The 22,176-nt window shown below is 43.5% G+C and overlaps 1 protein-coding gene across 9 annotated transcripts in view; it reads right to left on the bottom strand.

Annotated features, from left to right (window-relative positions):
- Positions 1 to 22: 22 nt before the first annotated feature.
- Positions 23 to 22,176, bottom strand: part of KCTD20 (potassium channel tetramerization domain containing 20) — a 30,618-nt gene continuing 8,464 nt past the window's right edge. For 2 of the 9 annotated variants that reach the window (XM_082330150.1, XM_082330152.1), the window contains exons 2-10: positions 21,026 to 21,066; positions 20,796 to 20,932; positions 9,315 to 9,514; positions 8,311 to 8,590; positions 7,345 to 7,447; positions 6,706 to 6,826; positions 5,551 to 5,748; positions 4,934 to 5,044; positions 23 to 4,319 (exon numbers count right to left, since the gene is read on the bottom strand). In XM_082330150.1, the coding sequence (XP_082186276.1) occupies positions 4,027 to 4,319; positions 4,934 to 5,044; positions 5,551 to 5,748; positions 6,706 to 6,826; positions 7,345 to 7,447; positions 8,311 to 8,590; positions 9,315 to 9,465 (1,257 nt within the window). In that variant the 5' untranslated portion in view covers positions 9,466 to 9,514; positions 20,796 to 20,932; positions 21,026 to 21,066 and the 3' untranslated portion in view covers positions 23 to 4,026. Of the gene's footprint in view, positions 4,320 to 4,933; positions 5,045 to 5,550; positions 5,749 to 6,705; positions 6,827 to 7,344; positions 7,448 to 8,310; positions 8,591 to 9,314; positions 9,515 to 11,263; positions 11,326 to 18,328; positions 18,466 to 20,711; positions 20,933 to 21,025; positions 21,067 to 22,176 lie in introns of those variants that run through there. The other 7 variants (XM_082330153.1, XM_082330154.1, XR_014230168.1 and 4 more) reach the window with 6 other exon arrangements.

Raw genomic sequence — 22,176 nt, forward strand, 5'->3', positions numbered from 1 at the left:
GTTGTTTTTTTTTCAGACAAAAAAACAATTTTAGAATCAGCTGCTTGGGTAGGAGAACGCAATAGTAACTCACAGGCTGAAGACTGCATTTCCAAAAGATGCACAGCAGACATGAAGAAAGGAGCACTCAATTAAAGGCGAACGACAGTGCTGATCTTCAGATGAATGAAACCTTTCTGGGCCAGGCCTCCTGGCAAGGGTGAAGGACCCCGGCCTTACTCACGCCTGGGTGTCCGTATTGTGTAAACGGCACTTCAGTTTACCAGCTTCAGGGCAAGTAGTTTTTAATCTTTTCCCCTTTCTATCGTTAAAAGGGATAATAAGCAGTAAGCAAGTGGCATTGGAAGCAAAGCTACAACCCTTCAGGTTTTTTTTCTACCAGTTTGTAATGTGCCAAAACCAACTCGCAGTTCTTATTTCATTGCTTCACGTTTGTGACAGCTCCACTTGTGAATACAAGTTCCTGTTATCGCTTCAGTAATGCCACTAAATTCCACCTTCTTCAGACTCTTAACGCCTTTCTCAAGCTTCATCGAGAAAACCCTTGAAATACATCCAACACTGAAGACAGAAATAAAAGCCAGACCTGCTCCAAAGCTGTTTTCTTCCAAAGAGAGAAGTAGGTAGAAGTGGAGAGCATCTTTCACAGCACACTAACCAAAAATAGCACTAGGGCCTGTTCTAGATGCCGCGTAGTTTGTGGGTTATGCAGTGCTGGCTCATACCTGTGCTATGTGCTGCTTTGAGAACATCACAGCAAGAAGTCGGTAAACGTTGAGGTCCTCGCAGCACAAGTGGTAGTAACGCTTCTGTGCGGCTGCTGCGCAAGGCCCCCGCCAAATCAGGCTCCGTCTGATGTGAAACTGCTTCTAAGATGTTAGGGTCGCAAGCCGGACTTACTTCATGAAGCAAGGAAACAAAACCTTCTAACAATCTATGCCCTGCCCATTCGTCTACTCCACACTTACAACAGTTTTTAAAAGAGCCAAACAAGTCCCATATAATTTATACTTTAATACAGAAAAGAAACCGTACAGCTGTAGTCCATACACACCACAGGTAACACTTCAGTATATCTAGAATAAGACAAAACTTGACTTTGTACCTGAATAGTAGGTGACCAAGAGAGGAGGAAAAGCAAATGCACGCTTTGTCAATTTGATTTAGTGTTCCAACAGAACTCACTCTACTAAAAACAAAATAAAATCCAAAATTCATCTTTAATTACTTGGGAAAGCCAATCAAGTACAATAGCTTTCTGGAGTGATAAAAGCTGCATGGAAATCGCAGAAGCTGGATACCTCCATCCCACGCTGAAGGTCCAAATTGATCACACAGAGTACCAACAAGGTCCTACAAGGCATGGACAGTCTTTAACCCTCAGGCAACGGCCTGCTGTAGTTAAGTGCCTGGGGCTACTATTTCTAATAAACTGGCCGAATCCTTCAAGCGGCCTGGCTGACGCTCGGCTCAGGGACAGACACGGGTGGGGTTTGTTTTGGCCGAATGTGGTGCTTCGCTGTCAGATCCCGTGAGGTGCTGTCGATCTCAGATGCTCGGCATCTGATGCCTTGACGCAGTCCTGTAGGGTAGCGCTCAAGAACATGCACGTTCAAGTCCTTCGAGCAGAACATGTGTGAACTCCAAGTCAGCTGGTCAATACCAATACACATTTACTTACAACTGTAAAAATAAATACACACCAAAAAAAAAAAAAATCCATAGGGCCTGGAGGCAAGCTCCATCATTGCTGGGGGGACAGGCTCACCCCCGCCTTCGCTTCACTTGTGGAACAGCTCGTTACCAAGGCAGGTAATGGGTTTGGTCTGGCCCTTAGCTGGGAGGTTAATGGTCCATATGTCTTCCTTTCTCTACTACAAAAATAGAAATTCATCTACAGCAATAATGGAAAGTGATTGCACACTACCTCTGTGCAGATACTGAAGGACACTTCTCTATACTGATCCAATGACACACAGGGAGGGTTTTTCAAAAGTAGTCAGGTGGACCTGGGCATCTGAACCCCCGGGACTCTCAGGAGGTCCTGAAGCACTTTTGGAAATCTTCCCATAGGCACTTATAAAAAGAAGAAATCTATTTGCTGCACTGAGGAAAGAAGCTAAGAACAGAAACACGGCAAAGAATGGAACCTGTACATACCAATGGGAACTAAATATATCAGCAAGTATATGCCTTGGCAGAGATTTTGTAACTCGCAACTAAAACGACACTCAAATTTTCCTGAAGGTTTGTGCTTGATACTGTCATGTTACTTACACTGAAAAAACCAAACATTCTTAGCAGCAAACAGTAACAGCAATCTTCAATGCTAAGCCTACCATACGCTTTGCAGACAGATGGAGAATAATAAAAATTGGCTTGATGATGCAACCCTGACAACAAAGGATGAAACCTTTTAGGGGCAGACTGATACCTACCTCTATTTTGCTAAGTATGACCAGGTAACTCAATGCATAAGTGGTACAGGTTTCAACAGCAGTCAGTTGCAAGAGCAGAACTGACCTGAACTTAACAACTTTGCAAGGGAGGTCTCTCCCTCTCTCTCTCTTTTTAAATGGGTTTCAGCTTTTCTTGCACCAGCACCATGTTTAAGTACTCCGCTTTGGGTAGGTAAAACCTCTACACAGCCATCAGAAATGATGGCCCTGTAAGGCAGGCCCAATCTGGCTGATGTGCAGCTCGGCTGCGGCCCTTCTGAACTCGCTGTGTGCTAATGCGGGGGTTAAGCAAGCCTACAGGGAACTCCAGGCTGCAGGAACAGGACCAGCCAGGCTCTACTACAACTGAGCTAAACCAGCCTGGAGTGCGTCTGTACCTACAGTCACAGCTTTGTTGGCCCCGAATTCAAAATGAACAGAGCCTTCACCACAGACTAGGATTATATATTCAGAGCAGCAAAGAAGAGTTGTTCCTAGGTACATGTATTTTTCTCTACTGAAGGCTGGTTTACTATTAGTATTTCTTACCTGCCTGACAGCAAAATGGTCCAGTCAGTTCCAAATTGGGAAGCAAGCAGCTGGCCTTTTGAAACTGCAATAGTAGAATGCTCCTTGGAGAGGCTACAGAAATTTTGACTAAGGTTGATGAGACCAAGGATTTTACTCAGGTAGTAAACTGTCTGTACCGGGAGGTCCTCCACTGGCATTTTTGTCTTAGCAGGGGGATGGAGGAGACAACTGGAAGTCTTTAGCATGCAGAGTCACCTCTAGAAAGCTTCTTACATCTATCAGGCTACTAACAGATTGACTTTGTTGGTAAAGTATTGAGTACAGTCTCTTCTTTTTGGCTTTTTGCTTCAGCATGATCTACTTGTTTTACTGAACTTAACAGACAACATCCCTAAAAACAGTGATTCCATCTTACGGAGAAATATATATGGGAAATTCCTGCGAACGGGCATATGCTTCCTATTAAACTAGTTCATCCTACCCTAGAACAGCAGTACAACACGCTGGATGCAAAGCCAGGTGGCAGTGTAAACAGATTCCTCCACACTCAGGATTTTGCTTTCATTCCTCCACACTCAGGATTTTGCTGTCACAACTGTGCTACATTTCTGCTGATTGATGAAAGAGTATCATCTGTCCTGCTTTGATGTTCCAGTCCTTTGTAACCGATTATCACAAAAGCAAAGCTAAGTGCCTAATGGTAAAGGAAAGCTTTGTCTTGACAGGCCCAGAATTTCCTCTCTCATGTCAAACAAGACGTTTCTAAATACTTCTGCTCTTCTTTTAGAAGTTTATGTAAAATATTCAGCACCCACCAATCTGGAAGCCTTTGTAGTAGAAACAAACAGCATAATTTCTTTTTGTTTGAGGAGACGTTGCTTTTGATTGCACAAGTAGACTATGGAGTGTGGCTCTTTATTAACATGCTTGAAATACGACAACGTAGTGAGAGCATGAACGAGGATAAAGCACCTTGCAGGAGTCTGTGTTCCATCACCTGGGATGAAACCATGCTGAGAAATTCCCACATCAAGCAGGACTATCCGCCCTGAGCCACCTAATCTGGTAGATCGTTAACAGCCATTTGGGAGAACGGTGCGTTTAGCCTGTCAAGTTCATCTACTTGCGGGGGGTGATGCATTATAACCTCATGGTCCTCCGAAACGTCATCACCCACAGTGACTAGGTTTGTTAGAGATTTGCTCCGAACACACTGGAAATCAACGTGACGGCTTTTGCCTTCTTCCTTTTCCCATGACATCTGGATGAACGGCCGCTGAACATAGTTGTATATCACTTCTGACCGGCCACCAGGCCTCCTCTTCACCTTCTCTTTACAGGTGGGATATCCTGAAAACACAGACAGCCGGTCAGTCGCACCACACGCCTCTGACTCGCGCAAAGGGACAACAGGATCCCAGAAGAACAGCCAGGCAGGAGTGGTTACGAGGGCAGGAGGCACTTGGTAGACAACTGCTCACATTCCACACTACTGGCTTGCAAAAGACTGCTTTCTTTTCCCCTGAGAACACGGTGCAGCATTGTGTGTAGTCATACGATCAATGGCTGCACAGCCTTAGCCATTCTGTGACCAAACATAGCTACTATAAAAATAAGACAGTCTCCCAGGACAGAGTGTGCTCTCAAAGCTCCCTAAGGGAACGCTTGGATCAGCAGGCAGAAGCGTGACTGCCCTTTCCTGTTTGCTTGGTCTAAAGAGACAAGGCTTACTGGTACATGCTATGTATCTCGCATTTTTCCCTTAACTTTTAAGCGTCCTGCCCAATTTCAGTGTAACATGGTAGAGGCGAAGGATGATGCCCAGCTTCTACTAGTTTCATGAAAATCAATGCTTAGTAAAACACAGAGCAAACCAGGAAAAGCCGAGAGTCCAGAGGAAACCAGGCTTTACCGACTACGGAGTCGCCTGTTCTAGCATTTCCTTTGTTCAAGAAATACTTTACCTTCAATGCCAATGCGGATATTTTTCAGGCCCCGTTCCTTTAATACAGCTTTTGCAACATCGCGGTTCTCAATGTACTTGAAGAATCTGTACAGCTTGGAACTGTAAAGGACTGAGAAATAAAAAGGGTGATTAGAATCTACAAGGAGGGACCTTCTCCCTGTTTCTGACATGCTCAGCTGCGGGGCTGCCAAAAACCAGGTCTGGTTTCCAAGAATTAGTTCAGGTGTCTGTTCTCATCGCTGGGATTACCTACGCTTTGTGGGTGGGAGGGTAGCGACAGACATTACAATCTGGATAGAATGGGCGGTGATGGGCGCGTAAAGCAAAGAGTGTTCACTCACTGCGGAGCCAGGAAAAGGCTGAGGGGGAGGTGGCAAACAAAAGGAAAAGATGCAGTGAGTGCTGTCGTTACCAACGCAGGCGGTCAGACCAAAGCTGTAACTAGCCAGGTATCCTGCCTCTAGCAGCAGCCAGCTCAGAAGGAACGTGCAAAACAGGACTCCATGCGCCAGCATCTCTTCCTGGAGGAAGACTGCTGTTTGGGCAACGGGCCCTTTCCTTCTGGCCAACGTCTGGGTGTACGCTGCACACAGAGCCCCACTGCAGAGCCCTTACTTTGCGAGTACTCTTCTCCCATTGGAGGTGGATGATCTTCATCCCAGTCCACGGTGTCTTCATCTGTCAGCACGACAATGTGGCATTCACGTTCCCCCTTCCTTGCGCTATCCACCATTATAGGCAGAATTAGCTCCTCCAGGTAGCTATCAAACTGCTTGTGAGCACCATCATTGGAGAGCTCGTGTAACAGAGCACCTAATCAGACATAAAGCATATGACGAGCTTTTTTACACAGTATGAAAATATGTCCCAGCTCTACACTTGCCAGATACATTCAAGAGCGCAGCCCGCATTCTTCTTTAGACAAACTCCTTAACATATGTTCAGATGCATCAACAGTCTCCAGCTCCAGAATTGGCAAAATCCGATGTACGGGACTGCATTTCAAATGGGATGCAAATTACACTGCAGAACCATTACATTACCATTAAAAAAACACCAAGGTCCAATCAATACAGTGAAACAGTAATAGACTGAATAATTAATTCATTATGATACTTAACATGAATTTCCAGCAACAACCTCTGTCCTTGAAAGCACATTTTCTGCCTTCTCTGTGATCACTCACCAGAGGACAGGGTAGGAAGTTCCACCCACAGCCTGTGCCACGATACCATGTACCTCATTTCAGTATAGTGCCTTTCACAGATTTGCCTACGTTAAAAGCACTTTTTTGCCAGCATACCCACCAAAAAGCTGCTCCCAATCAGATCCCTTCATGACTAGGAACTCTACTACTTTCCAGCTTTGGTATCTTTGGTTCCTGCTCTGCCCATCAACCTTTAGCTTAAATTATTCACGATTCTCTGGTACATTTTAGACAGGGGTTATAACCCTGCTTTTAGCCTTCATTTTGTTTGGCTGTAACAGCAAGCTCTTCAGCCTCTGTTACAAAAGGAGACTAGAAAGTTTACCATTTCAATTTGCTTTTTTGAGCAAAGTGTCTGCGTTCTGCAGGATTCAATCACTTCACTTTGGATTGAGGCAGCAAACAAGGAAGCTGTTTAAATGCAACGCATACATGAGTCCTAGCGGAGTCCACACCTTCGTGCTTAAACTAAAGCACGCGATTAAGAACTGCGCTGAATCAGGATCAGAGTGCTCAACACCATGCAGATGATCTCCTAAGAGCTGATTTCTCTCAATACTTACTTAAATCTTGACATTTGATTGTGTTGAAATCAAAGTTTATGCAGAGGTAATCACATGTGTCTCGAAGGTCTGGGATGGAAATCCCATCAGGGCAGTTAATGATTCCGGTTTTGTAATAATCCTGCAAATAAAAGGACAGTTTTTGGAGAGAAAAATTAAGAATAGCTTGGACTCTGACAATTTTTAATTAGGTCTTTGTTTTGTTAACCAACATTTGAGAGTCACAGAGGCTATATATAGCTCCGTGAACAGTAAAACCAGCCCTGCTTGTCCGAGAATCTACGTTTCTCTGCAGATCCTCTTGGGTCTGATAAATGGTGAGCCCCAGTTAAAACTTTTCCCATGGCATAGGGTTTTATAACATCTCATATGCAATACGCACTTCTATGCAACCTCAAGGTCAGGACACAGCTCAGGAGCTACAACGGCATGACACAAGAAAGGTAAAAGGCAACATGAGGAAATATCTGAAATGTGGACTCATACCAAAGTGTACTATAATTTTTTTTTTTAAAATCACAATGCAAAACAGTAATAAAATAATATGTCCCAGGGGGTGTACAGCTGCCTGGGAGACGGCTCAGTTTTGCACATGTGACAAACAGATTGGTTTTTTTCAATCTGCAAACTTCTCCTTACCAGCACAGTCCGGAACACAGCTGAGCTAATTCCTTCTGCAATTTCATATTCTCCCTTTTCATTTGGCCTGGTGAAATTATATTCTCTTCCTGGTCCAAACATTCTGAACAGATAAAAATCTGTGTAAGTGCACAAGTATACTTAAATGCATTAATTCTAGAGACCAACAGGCGCACTGAGGTTAAACAAAACCAGCAATGACACATATATACAGTAACTTGAAACCTATATTCAATTCTCTGACATAGTAAATAAGCACAAGAGCTGTCTCAGCTAAGTCCTCCTATAGCCGGACTCTGCCTGTCACTAGAGCTACTGTATTGTAAGGAACGAGCCACGCCTGTGGCTCCCCAGAGAGGGAACGGACCATTCAACCCCGGGGCAGAAAATACCCTGGCAACAAAGCCCTTCCGCTGAGGCTACGCAAGATAACCACTGCATGCCTTTTGATCCCTTGTTTTACACAATGACCTGTGCAAGGGTCAGGAACCCAACAGAACCTTGTTGAGCTTCTTGTTGCATCTGCAGGCTCTAACCTTTAAGCCATGTTACAGGGAGCCGAGTTAACTTCTCTTTTGGGAGAGTATCAAAAGGTAACGGCAGAAGGGGGATGGAGCATTATCATTTTCCCCATTCTGGAAGGGAGGTTATCAGCTGTGAACAGATGTACTACCTAGAAACAAGGCAAACACTTGAGAGAAGGCAACAGGAGACCACATCTAGCTAAAAGTGGATGTTGTTTGAAGGAAGTGGACTGAAGGGAGAATGTTATCTAGAGAACTAAGAACTCTCTCTACATCTGGACGTGTCTTCAAGGCCTCACTCACAGCCAAGTTCTGAATGAGGTCAACCTTGCTTTGCTTGTGCGTACAGATGAGATCGCAAAAACAAACATTAGGGGTTTGTTCCATTTTAGCAAACATTCGACTCCCTTGAGGTACCTTGAAAATAGTGGAAATCACCCACCTTCCCAGCATAGTATCAGGGTGAGCAGTGAAAATCTGTGGATTCACTGCAAAGCGAGTGCCGTCCACCACAAGCGTCACTTTCTCTGGAGCCGCTGTTTGTGAATTGCTGCTTGAAGACAAAGTGCAGCATCCATGGCGTTCCTGGGCATTAAAATATTCTGACTGTCTCTTATTTCCGTCTTGGAAATGACAGTTGTGCGTGTCTTCAGGAGCAGACAACATGCTACTGATCTGGGGACTTACTGGACAAGCAGTGTGTCGGCATTCAGAATCTAAACCTGAGAGAGACAAATGAATATTGCAAGGGTAAGAGATAATTTCTAGAAAAGCATCATTTCATAGTAACACTTCCTACTGGAATGAGAAAACTGAGTCATACAATAACAAAGGATGTCAATATACATAACTGTCAGGGTAATGTTATATGACATAAAACCAGACTGCATTTTCAAACTGAGCGAGCACTTGGATTTTGAATAAAAAATTTCCTGATGAACCACGATGCTTAATATCCCTTGTTAAAGCAAGACGGATTCAGTGTGTAAAGAGCGGGAGCACAGGAATTAAACAAGGCCAGAAATACAGACAGAGATTCCTAGCACCGACAACTACTCTCACAGGAAAGCTGGAGCAGAAGCACGCACCACACCAGAGGTGGTTTAAGCCAGCAGTGCTTGATGCCTGGTCCACGGTGGCCACACAGCTCATCAGGGCTGTCCAGCCACTTCCAGCTAATCTCTTCAGGGACAGCCTCAGGAGGAGCTGCAAGCTGGCCGGCCAGGGCATACCCACGCAATGGTCTGGCCAACACAGCAAGCTCTGCTGTGGACCGTTGTCCTTTAGACCAGCCTGGCAAAGGCAGGGCACATACTCCCCAGTGCAAACTGCCGTGGGATACTGGAATTTTTCCAAAACATAACACCCCTCCAAAAAAAAAAAAAAAAAAAAAAAAAAAAAAATTCTCTTTTAAAGATTGCTATAAGGTAAAGACATTATCCTTACCCTCAGTCCTGGGAACTGCAGCAGGGCTGTGACCTCCTAGCACCACATTACTTTCTTCTGACTCATGGACTGCTACAGTTACGTTTTCCACAGAGCAACTGGACTCCAGATTTCTTGACCAGTCTGTCCCACCAGCACAGTTCACATTCATGCTGGGCCTCCGTGGTGTGAGGAGCTGGTTGCGTTTCCTAAGAGAAGAGCTAGGAGAGAAAATACCAGGTTGTTAGTTTTGGAAGAAACTTCCAAGCAATGAAGTTCATATCCCTGTATCTGGTACCGCAAGCACAGTCCCTCAGGCTCAAAAGGCATTCCTTCAGATACTCAGCTGTGTTTCAGAGAGGCTTATGATGCTAGTTGTGCCCCTACACTTACCTGGGAAGAGGAAAAAAAGGGTTTTAAAGTAACCAGGGGTCTATTTAATCTATAAACCTCTGCTTTTTTAAAAGTCTAAAGCCGCTGATGTCTTTAGATCACACGTGTGTTCCTGCAAATACCTTCCTGGCGGTTGCCTGACCTCCAGACCACTAGAGCCCTTTAAAAATGTTTACATATCTCTTGATTCCCAGCACTGGCAAAATGAGCTCTGTAACAGGGCTATAGCCCAAAACGTAACATCTTCCCAGGTAACAGCTCAGGCATCGCCTCTTAACCGCTCTGAAGTTTCACTAGCAGGTTCCCTGCTCCCAGTCATTGCCTTTTTTTTTTTTTTTGTCTCCTCCTTCTTGATTTATAACCCTCCCGTCATATAGTGCTCACCCCAGTACGTAACCCAATACAGTCCTCTAACAAATACTCATATCACGCACAACAGCCGTGACTGCAGCAGCCTTACATCCACCGTACCCTGGCTCAGCCCGACACACACGATGCTTCAACCAATGCCATTCAAATCTTAAATGTTACTGCAGCATATGCAGAGAGACACCTTCCATTTTTGCTGTTTGGCCACCTTATTCTTAAGTGAAAGTCTTCATCCCCGTTCCTATCTTTAAGACCCACTTCCCTCCTTTGTATCTCCTAACAGATCTCTTTTGCTGTCTGTCCCTCATTCTCTCTTTGGCATTTATTTTGTCCTGCTATTGCCTTGGACAAGAAACAGCTCTCCTTTCTTGGCTTGAAGTGTTTTCCTTTTACTCTCTCAAACATAAAACACCAATTTCCTCATTAATGAATTTTCCCAATTTCCCCCCTGCAGAACAATCGTCCTGTGTCTTTTTCTTGGCAGAATCAAGACTCCAGGGCCGTCGGGTGCCATCTATAAAGCATGGGAGAACACCGACATGGCTAGATACAAACCAGATAAAATACAGCACTAATGAAACAACAAAACGCCAACTAAGAGTTGGCGAGTTTTCTGCTCAGGACCTGCTGAGGGTGAAGGCCTTAATGAGCAGTTCAGTGGTGGGTTTCAAACCCATCGTTACTGGCAGTCAGTGCAAACACTTCATTCTTAATTAGAAATTTAAAAAAGGAATAACAATTCCTTCCTCTTGTTCCATAAAAACAACACTAAGTTGCCAGCATTATTATATCTGGATATTTTTAGAAAATCTGTTGCTTGCGCATCATGTGATATTCATCAGAAGGAAGATCTTTGGCAACAGCAAAACCACGTGAAAAGCTACTGTATTCTTTCTCTTTTTAAAGGCTCTGGCTGGTAGGAACAGCAACGCAAGGAGCCTACGAGGGTCATCTTAGTTCCAGCAAACCGTGCAGTGCATCACTATGCTCCTCTCCTCTCACCAACTACCCAACGCTGGCTGGGGCCGTTATCACAACCCCAAAAACCTCCCTCTCCTGACACTTTCCAGGCTGTTCCCCTTGGAGCCATCGCGCTGGGTGCCTGGACCCCCGAGAGACCCCCTCATCGGGCCCACCAGAAACCCAACACGAACAAATCCACCCCCTTTGCCTGAGCAATGGGCAACACAAACTCCCCACGAATAAACCTGTGCAATCTTTTGCCCTCTTCTCTCGTGTCAGACCAGCAAAGAGGTAGTGAGCACGGCCAGCAGTCTGCTCTCGGGCCATGGGCAGCGGGACACGGGCGTGCGGAGTCCCCAGTATCCAAGCAGAACGGACCAGCATACCCATCGCGTGGGCATTGCACAAACTGCCCCGCTCGTACAACCGCCGGACAAACCTACTATCCCAGGAATGAGCTCAATCAATGAGTTAACATACAGAATATGCAGAAAATACTGTTTAAAGTAAACCCAAATACCCAAGCCCACGTACTGTACAACACACTGGGGGGAAAAAGAAACAAAATTTAAAAAAAAAAAGCCTTTAAATTAATTACAGAATTGACAATTTCAAACGTAGCAACAAAAACTCAACCATTCCCCTATTTCATACAATCTATTGTAATTATTGTGAGGAAATGGAGTTTTCCGGACTGCAAATGTTAAACTATTTCTAAAACTAACATTGTGGTTTCAAACATATTCACTGAATTCCATACACTATGCTATATTTTTTGACCAAAATGCTTTAAAATTCGGTAACCGCACAGAAAGCCAAAACATATTTCTAAAACCTGCAGTTTGATTTACTTTGGCAAAAGTGTTTTGAGCTGGGAGAAAAACAAACAAACAAACAAATCCTTGTCGAGTGGATACACAATCACCTTGGGAAAGCCCTGAGGAGTCGTTCTCCAGACTGACGAGTCGCCGGGAGGAACACAGACAACATACCGGGTTGTCTCAGGAATGCTTTTTATCCCCCCGACTTTTCTGTACAGAAACAACCTTCCTGGTAAAACCGAGATGCTAACACACTCACTTGGGAACAGACTTTGCTCTGTGAGCTGACAAGAACCCTTGAGAAAACTTGATAAGCATAAAATGTACTTCTTAGGCCTCTTTCTTTCAAGACTGCTCCGTCGCTGCAGTTCTGCCAATAAGCTCCCCTTGCCCTGTCGGAACAACCTCTTAATTATTTAATACATTACCTAGCAGAGAGGAGAATTTAGGCAGGGGACCAGATCAATAAGCAGTTTACATGCAAGCGAACAGCAGCTTTATCAAAGGACACTTAAATCCCATAACTTCGCAAGAGGCCTGCCTTAGAAGCCATATTTAAGTGATGTCAAATAGCATGAAATGCCGACAGCCTGAATTTTCACAACAATCAAATTGGGTCTGATGAATGTAGCAACCTGTGACTTGACAATCGATCTTTTTTCATCACCTTAAGCTTTGAATTAAGCACACACGTAGTTCAAGAGACTCTGCGCGCTATTCAGCAGAGTCCTCTACCACAATATCTCAGAAACTATTTATAGAAATATCATCAGATACACAGGAACTACATTACATTCATTTTCCTTGATTGTTTCCCCACCCTTTGCTGCTTAATCTGCCAAGCAGGATTTTTAGGAAAACAAGCCCCAGCTGTTGACACCTTTCTCCTCCTTCTTTTCTATTACACAAAGTTGAGCACCAGTGAAAGGTGCTAAAAACTGCAGAGATGGGAAAATTCAGAAACAGATGCTTTTTGCAATTATGGTGGCTCTTACAAGCATCAGATCTGACTTTCCTCATTAAATCTACGGGAAGCCAAACGTTCAGCCCTGCTGATGATCAGACTTGGGCCAGGCTAATGTTATTTTCCTGTCTTCTGTCCCCTCTCGGCACGCCCAAATCCTACACATTATGTGTCGGCAGAATTGAGGCAAATGAGTAAGGATTCCTTTAGCACATCTGGCTGGTACAGTAAATATCCAAACTAGTCATTTAACATGACAAATGTACTGCAATCACACATACAACCCCGTAGGGAAACCAGTACATAAAGACTTCAGAAGGCCATACTCATGCCTGACCAGCTTACAAATGTCCTGGTTTCCTTTCATGCCCAGGATCAAGGTGAACTACCCGTGGTGAGAATGAATATCTATAAATAATAATTAGCACTATTCATCTTCAAAGCTTTTTACAAATATTAACTGCTCATTCCTCCTAACAGCCCTGGGAAGCACTGCAGGGAAGTCTTTTATGAGAGAAAACGGGGACACAGAAAAAGAGACGTGATCCTCGGGGCCAGCCGGAGCATCGGGCCCACTAACTCGGTGTTAGGCTGACTTTTAGCACGTTCACTACTCAAGCTCCCTGGCCGTGAGCCGGCAATTACCCCGCGGTTAGCAGGACAAATACCAGCAGGTTACCATCTTCTTTTGCGGTCCGTTTCCAGGCACGGTTCTACCCTCTGGTAAGCCTAAATTGGCTGCTACCACAGAATTGATCATGAGCAGTAAATGAGTCAAAAATCAAAATTCACATCTGACTCTGGCCGCTGGTTTTGCCTAACTTGGAGCACGTAGGTCCCTCCTCCCTCCGGGACGTGACAACGTTACGAATGAGCTGTGCAACTGAACAAGCATCCCTGTTCTCCAAACCACGTGCTGATGGTCATGGTGAAGTCATCTTTATTTGAACTCGTTTAGAGCCAACACTTTTGTCAAGAGAAAAATATGGAAGTGATATTTATTTTTTTTTTTTAAACACAAACTGGAAACAGAGTTTTATTTAGCAACGCATCTTTGGCACAAACAATTCATGCTACAACCTTTTGCAGAGATAAAGAGGTTGATCCTTGTTCTATGTAATTCTTAAGAAAAAAAGGAAGCGTACTGGAATGTAAAAAGGCACATCCAAACCCACTTCCCAAGGTACACAGTTCTCACCCAGCTACTGGAAGGAGCTGAATAGTTCAACTTGTACAGACCAACATAAACAGCACATAGGTGACGTGTGCAATGAAAAGAAAGTCAAATACAGCAACACGTCCAGCAGAGAAAACCCATTTAGATGCAGGACATTTTATTAGGCAAAAGATAACAAAAGCATCAGTACAGACTTTCTGGTTTCTAACTTTTTATTGTATTACTTGTTCCTTATCCTTACCCTTGGGATTATTTTTTTTTTAAAGAGCCATTATAAAATATTTTAGGTATCAAGATTGCAGAACTTCACAGAAACTTCAAAGAAAAATCATGAAAAGCTGAGCTGTCAAACTCCATTGAAGAGTAAAGCCCTTTACTGTAACATCTGACAGCTTATGCACTGCTTCACTGTCATCTGGCATGACAAGAAGGAAGTCGTAAGAGAGTAAAAATAGTAGAAGCGAGTAACCTTACTTCACCATTCCGTTTGCGAATGGCAAAGAACAACCAGCACATTGAGCGAGTGAATCAGATGGTTAACAATCTTCCACTCTTCCTAAACCACAGCGTAACCACGATGACTTAAATAAAACTCCAAACAACTCATTTTTAAGGTGACAACACTCCTTTAAATCTACAAAAACATTCCCATGTACAATTATTCTCAGAAATATGAGCAAGCAGGAAACACGCATACGCAGGGTGTGCCTGACCTAATTCTACAGTGTACTACTTTAGAACAAGATGTATTTCTAATATAATTGCACGCCTTTCAAAAAAGTTTAGCCTTGCTTTAATTTCTTAAAAGATATCCTTGGAACATTCCAAGAGTTTCTCTAAACATAAAAGCAGAAAAACAAATTAGCAATGATTGAATTCCTCCTCTGGAGAGAAAAAGGGAAATCTCGTGGGCTTAAGATAAATAACGAGAAGCATTTCCTGTACATAAGGATTAAGGAATCCGTATAGGGTACATCTAAACCGCAACGGGGAGTGCAGCACAGAGATACCCACGCCAGGAGAGATCTGCGGGCCAAGGCTTCGCTGTGCCGTACGCAATTAAAATAATAATTATTAATATATATAATATATTATATAATAAAATAATAATTAAAATAAAAATACGTGCGGATTTGTCGGTTGGAGGCCAGATGCAGTAGAGCTGTATCAGTCCTGTACCGTGCTGAGTCAGCAAACCTGGCCTCCCTCAGGTAGTGCTCCCCACTCACATTCACCTTCCCTCGGCTGGCCTGCTCTTGTGCCCCCTACACATTTTTTGGAATTGGGTTAAGTGGAAAAAAAAAAAAAAAAGGCGATCAAACTTGCTCTGGAAAAATATCATATTGGCAAGTACACAGCAATCCAACTTTCTAATTTTCATAAAAACGATCTGCTTTTGATCATCGGATGCATACTTTCCCGGGAGAGAAGGAGGAAGACAAAAATAATCATACCGCTTGTCAGCTCAGTTCAGTGGCAATAAAAATTCCCCAGTTGCAGGGAAGCATTCCAGAGGGCTGCGCAGAATGAGAGTAAGCCAACCATTAGAAAGAAAGGAAAAAAGTAAAACTTTCTGCTCTACTAAAGATTGAGAACAGATCTGAGGTCTCATTCTGTAGAGATGAAGGAAATCTACTGAAAACAGCAGGTTTGAATTTGCATGACTAAGACCAGAGTCAAACCCCAGGAATCTTGGCCCCAGCTTCTGTTCATTCCCACACCTGTAACTTGGGAGCCCCTGAAGATTTTAAAAACTAAAATGGAGAAAGTATGGAAAGGAAACAGCATAGAAGGGCACTGGAAAACAACCTGCCAGGCTGTGCCTGCTCGAGTCTCAACAGAGCTGCTTGTCTTGCGCCCTGCTTTGTTCCCTTCTGCATTCCCAGTAAGAGGGAAACCCAGCACCATCAGGAAATTGGAAAAGACAAAAATGAGTATAAAAACTGCCTATTAACACATCTTCAGTACAAATTGTATAAAACTCCTCTAGAGCTTAAAATGCAAGAAGCTGCATTTCCTGTTACAAGTGGCTTGGAGTAAACGCAAGCCTATTGATTCTTCATCTACCAAAAAATAAAAGCAAGCGATGGGCCCAAGTTGTCAGCATTGCACAGTTTACATTACAAGAAAGGCACTTCTAAAGCAATGACACATCCCGCTGCTTTTGGCCAAATTCTACAGTCTTCAAACATTTTAAGATTCAGAGGGTCTCTCATTTATTAGTAGCTGCAGTTTTTGGGGGTTCTTGTGTGTCCTTTTTTTTTTTTTAAGCATTTTTCCAGTTGCCAAGTACAAATCTGGTTCCTCACTTACTATTTCTCTTTTAAGCATAAGACTTGTCTAGGAAATCAGTTTTTATCCTCTTCCAGAAGGCGAAGGGCCATGCGTGAAGCCTCACATGAGCAGGGAAGCTGGTGTCACCAGGCTGCCCTGGGCGAGCGTACCTCCTAGCACACGGGGCTGAGCCCCAGGCACTGCCCTCCGCAGCCGAATCAAACAAGGGATGCTCAAGGCAACGTGAGACTTGGCGGGTCTGAGCTTGGCCACTCGCTGGCACCTTTAGATACGCCTGTACCACAGGAGAGCAACGTAAAAATGCATTCACCCAAATGGCATCAGATAGAAAATCTACCTGGAGCCTTTAACGTGCTTTTCTCATACTTACTAATGATCCTCGCTTCGTTTTCTGCTACAGCCACAAACATAACCAGACAATAAAAGGCTGATTTATAGGTTGAACTACCACAGGCACATTACAAAAGGCTTTTCCCTTGATATGAAATGACTCTATCAATATACAGAGGAATCATTTTCCATCTGGCTTTGAAATATAGATGGAAAAGAATGTCCAGCAGGACTGATGCAATGCAGGACGGCCTGTAAATTCTGGCAAGAGACAGCAAGAAGGCTGATGAAATGCTTGATTGTTTTCTCCTATTCTGTGCATAGTGCTTCACTGTTAGCAAAGTTTACAGACTTACTCGTTTGAGTCTTCACAAAAATCCACTGTTTCTACAAATGCAATTCAAAACTACGGTCTGCAATATGGTTTTGATGGTTTAACACTGCACATCCACACCTTGATTTAAGACCCACATTTCACCAGGTTCTTCCGTAACTGCCAGTGCCTGGTTTACGCGCTGAAAGCTCGCATCATTGCTGATGGCGCTGACCCACATCCGTGCCCCACACTGACAGCATCGCTTCTTTTGCCACCCTATAATCACCAAGACTAATACGTGCAGAAAACTTGTCGAGATTTATGAACTTGCAGTAACCTTTCCAAAATAGGCAAGTTATACCGTGGCAGCCTCATCAACTGGAACAGATGAAGTGCAACCAATAATGTCCTACCACTGGGTGCCTCAGAAGGGAACAAAATTTCTGAATAAGGCAACAGGTTAATGCTTTGCTAGGGCTATTTCCCTCCCTGCGAGGCCCAAGGTACTAGTGTTAAAAAGCACAACCAAGCAACCTATTAAAGGCTATTTCCATTATTCACACTATGGGGTTTAAGACAGTCACCTGAAAAATCGTAGTTCTTCTATTTGATCCTCATAAAGAGCTTCTTAACATTATAGTAATGGCAGCTTTGCTAGTGCTATCTGATTAAATTCAGTCAGCAATTTAAATAAAGCTGGCTATGCTCATATAGAATATGTACCTCCTTTCTAGACAGAAGGATGGAGTACACAGATCTGACCAGGGTAAGGGGAAGAACCCTGGTGAAAGATGAGCTGTTGCAAATATAAGCAGAAATCTTCTCTAGAGACAGGAAAAACAAATGTCCCCCTGCTAAAATACAGAATACTGAGCCAAATAAAGTTTCAAGCCACGTGACACCTATGAGTTACACTTTGTCTTCACCTATGTTAGGTTAAGCTACAAATACTTACGTAAAAATCTTCAACAGGAGCAATAGCAGCAGACAAGAGAGTTTTGCCCTGTATTCTGTTCCACCATTTTCTGCAAAGCTACTTATAAAGCTTTCAGACCCCCCTCCCCCCATGTTTTAACAAAACATAAAAGCAAGATCTACCTTAACTCTTTAGATTTTAACATGCTATTTTCTTCCTCAATTTTTCTTCTTAGGCAGTTAAATCGAACTTGGTTTCAAATTCACACCAATTCCTACATCTACGCTACAAGAAGTCAAGCTTCTCGATTATAAGCTATACAAAAAAGCCTAAGGACAAGAGTATTTCCCAGAAGGCTCTAACCCCAAGCCCAATATACCTGTAGCAATCAGAACTTCCGAGCAGAAAGAATCACCCACGTTTCCTACGTTAACTCTGGAGCAAACCCTCTGCCAAGCACCCCCTCTCCAACAACACAGCTCCTTACTTACTGGCGGCTCATATGTTCTCAGTGCTACCAGCACCAATATCCCGAAATCCTTCTGTAACAGAGGGAAGCACTAAGTGACAGCACAGCTTCAGAGTTTAAACTGTTTGTGCGGCAATGGTCACTCCCCCAAAGCCCAGATGTCTGATTCATGTAAATATTTCAGTGTAAAAGTCCTCCCCCCCAGCTGATTCATGAAAAAATTGAATAGAAAAATCTGTATGGTAACGAATAGCTTTATTTTAAGCCTCCTACTTTCAGCAAAAGCCCCCCAAAATCTGTCTCCCCAGATGCCTGGTTCAGCCTGTTTTTGCAGGAACCGCGTGGTAGAAAAGGCGCAGTTTTATTGAACCCTTGATGCCATATGGTTAAATACATTCCTGCCGCTCATCTGCCACGCATCCCTTACGCAGGCAGAAAGGAGTTAACTACCAGAATTTCTGAATAGGTACACAGCCATGTGCATGCAGATTCCTGAGTCCAGAAGACCTTGGACTTGGGCCCAAACAAATTTACAGTAACTGAGGATAAAATGGTTTATTTTGATATGTTAATTCCCCTCAAGATGCATTGCTAACGAGCCCCCATTGGCACCCAAGCTCCGAGGGAAGATACCCATGCACAGCACTGCGGAGGCATTACACATTTATGTCACCTGGAAACATTACCCTCTGTCAGTTCAAATATTAAATCCATCTATTCTGTTGTTCTTAATGCTCTCCCCTAAGATATATCTGGATTGCTCAGAGACTGCTCCAAACACAATTTCACAGAACAGCAGCATTAAATATATCACATATCATCAATAATATATCATTTTTAATGCAATAGACCCTGAAGTAGGAAACGATTTTTGTTCTGACTCACGCCAGTGATAAAGCGTGTGTGTGTACTGACAAGTTTTAAAGCCTGATCATTGCACAGCACCTGATTAATGAAAGATGCCTTAAGAGATACCTTACTTAAAAACAAACCCATCAATCCAACCTAACAAAACCAAGTTGTCACTAATTTACTAAGTAACCCATGTTTGTACTGTACGTACATACAAGGTATTGCAAGCACTTGTTATTACTTTTGGTTTGGGGGCAAGTTTTTAATTTTTTAATGCCCAATTATCTAATCTATCCAGATACAGGTGCAATAAAGCACCCGTAGCCTGTTACGGAGGTTGGGGGGTGCAAAGAAGGAGCAGCAGCCTGTAATCACTGAGGCATGCTGTCCCACACAAGCGGAGGTGGGCTACCGCCATTCAGGACTGTGCACGCTCCACACAGAGCACACGATGCTCGAGAGCAAAGCAGCTTGTTGCGCTTCCAAAGCATGCAGAAGAGCGTTCACCCCAAAAATCAGCAAGGAGATGACAGCAGGGTACAAATTAACACTTCAGCTCACAACTGAGGGGCCGAACACACCATAACCCCCTCCCATCTCCTTCACCACGGTGGCCTTCAGAGAGCCAGGAGCTGCAGACAGCATCTGGAGCCCAGCGCTCGGAGCTGCTGCCACCACCACCTGCAACGCTGACCTGCAACGCAGGCTCCCGACGCCAACACCCTCCCGACACCAACACCCTACCTGCAGCACCATAAAGGATAAACTACCCTCTTGGCTTTTGGCATAGCAACTAGCCAGTGTGGGTCCTCTTGAGATGAGGATGAGTGCACTAAGAATCAGTGTACTTTGAAATACACAACAGTTTTAACATGAGTGGAGTATTTTACAGCAGAACATCGACAGAGAGAATATTCAGCCTAAAAATTCCTCTCCTCACTTACTGAGCTTTTAGTTTCCTACAAAAAGTTAGCTGATGTTTCACCCATAACAAAAAGCACCTACTTGCTTTGACTCTTATTTTAGAAAGGCTGCGAGCAGCTTAAAACTCCACCTTCCTTCCCTGGAAGGGATCCCAACAAGTAACTGCTCACTCATTCCCAGCTCATCTGCTACAACTCCAACTGCCATTCATTTTTAACCAATTACATGGCAGCAGCTTGAAAAAACTAACAATAGATGGCAGATTTTTGAAAGTTGAATGCAGTTACAGTAGCTATCCACCAAAGAGATTTCAGAATAACAGAGCATACAGCATAAAAAAAAAAAAAAAAAAACAAAACACAAAAACCAACCGGGGAAGCTGCATACTGATTAATGAAATGCAATTAAATTTGAAAGTAAATATTCCAGTCTTGAAAAAACAGTTTATCTGTACTACAGTCAGGAGGAGCTCAGTGCTTACTGATGGACCTGAATAAGCTCTGATCTATCTATACACCTCTGCCTCTGTCACCAATTACAGGTCCAGCAGCAGTTTGTGTTCAGCGTGGAAGAGCAGAACCAGGCTTGGCAAAACTGAAGTGCCATAACCTAGCACGGGAGATCTTTACCTAACTACGGTCCGAGACACGCTGGCATGGGATCCCTGCCAGGGTAATTATCTGGCATCCCCACCAGGCACGGCCATATCTCACCGCAACAGTCGGCAGGGCAAGTTGCTGGAAGCCGGTTCAGATACAGCCACCGGAGCTACAGCTGTACTGTCCAGCCGAGGGGCTGAGACGCTCCTTGGGAGCAGAGGCACAAGCAAAGTGAAGACGATCAGCCTTGCCTGTAGAAACAAGAGTTATCTGAATCCAGCAAGTTGTTTAATTCACATTAAGATACAGATAATAACAAAAAGCAAAACAAACATAAGGCCTACCTTTTAGAGTGCAGCCACGTTAGTAAACTCTGCAAGTAACACTAAAGTAATCCGAAACCAAAATAAACAGAAGTGTTTTATTTAGCACAATTGCAGCTCTTCAGGAAAACACAGCTTGGTTTATTTTTAGGGAGGCAAGAGCAGGGGCTAAAATTTCAGCTAGGTAAAGCCAACCATTAGCACTCTGTCAATTTATGTCAGCAGAGAACTTGATACCTTATTTTCAAGAACTGAAAAACATCTTGCTCAAGATTTCAGAGTAGCTAAGGTTTACGAGGGTACATTGGCAAGACACCTCTTGCTTTGTTTACATGTCTGGATAAATATTTTACATGTCACACATAGTTATAACACTTTCTAAGAATATTCCATTACATTCTTTCTTATGTGACTAATAATTCTTTCACAAAAATATTTGGCTAGTGTCATGTTTCAGCAAAATTAGCCAGGAACCGTAGCCATATTTTGTGGAAGATTAAAAAAGGGAAAATACCACTAAGAAAAATACAAAATTGAAAAAGCAGAGACAACGCCTATTTCAACACACATAATGAGGTGTTCATGCAAGGGAAAGGTGCCCATTTGGGGCACTGAATAAGGTCACTCTTGAAAGTGGAAAGTTCTAAAATTGAAATGTATTCCACAACAGTCCACTCCAGCTCATTTTTAATTTGACAAGCAAGCAACCCATCAACATTCTAGACAAAATTGCAACTGGCTTTGTGAGTGCTTATCTCAAAGACAACAAGCAAAAGGAAGGCTGGGATTTTTAAAAAATTATTTATTTCAAGGAAACAGTCTTCAAAGTCTGTCCTTGTGAGGAATATTTAACTCTGCTGCTGAATAATCCAAGAGATTCACAAATAAATCAGCATATTCCAGTAGCAGAGCTTATGCATGATTTTAATAAATCCTTAACAAGAAGATAGGTCTTGCTGCGAAGGCTGCTAATTAAAGGGTCTATTGAAGTACAAAGAAGCTCTCTCTAACCCTGAGATTTCAACTCAATCCCGATCAGACATGACCAAAACCGTGACATTTTAGAGCTCTTAACATGGACTGCATGAAATGAGTTTGCTGTTTTCAATCCGGCTGTCAACTTGACAAGACACAAGAAAGCACCATCGCTAAGTGAGCCTCTTGGTGGTAAA

The sequence above is a fragment of the Platalea leucorodia genome (genome assembly GCF_965183815.1).
Source record: "Platalea leucorodia genome assembly, chromosome: 19".
Classification (NCBI taxonomy): Eukaryota; Metazoa; Chordata; class Aves; order Pelecaniformes; family Threskiornithidae; genus Platalea; species Platalea leucorodia.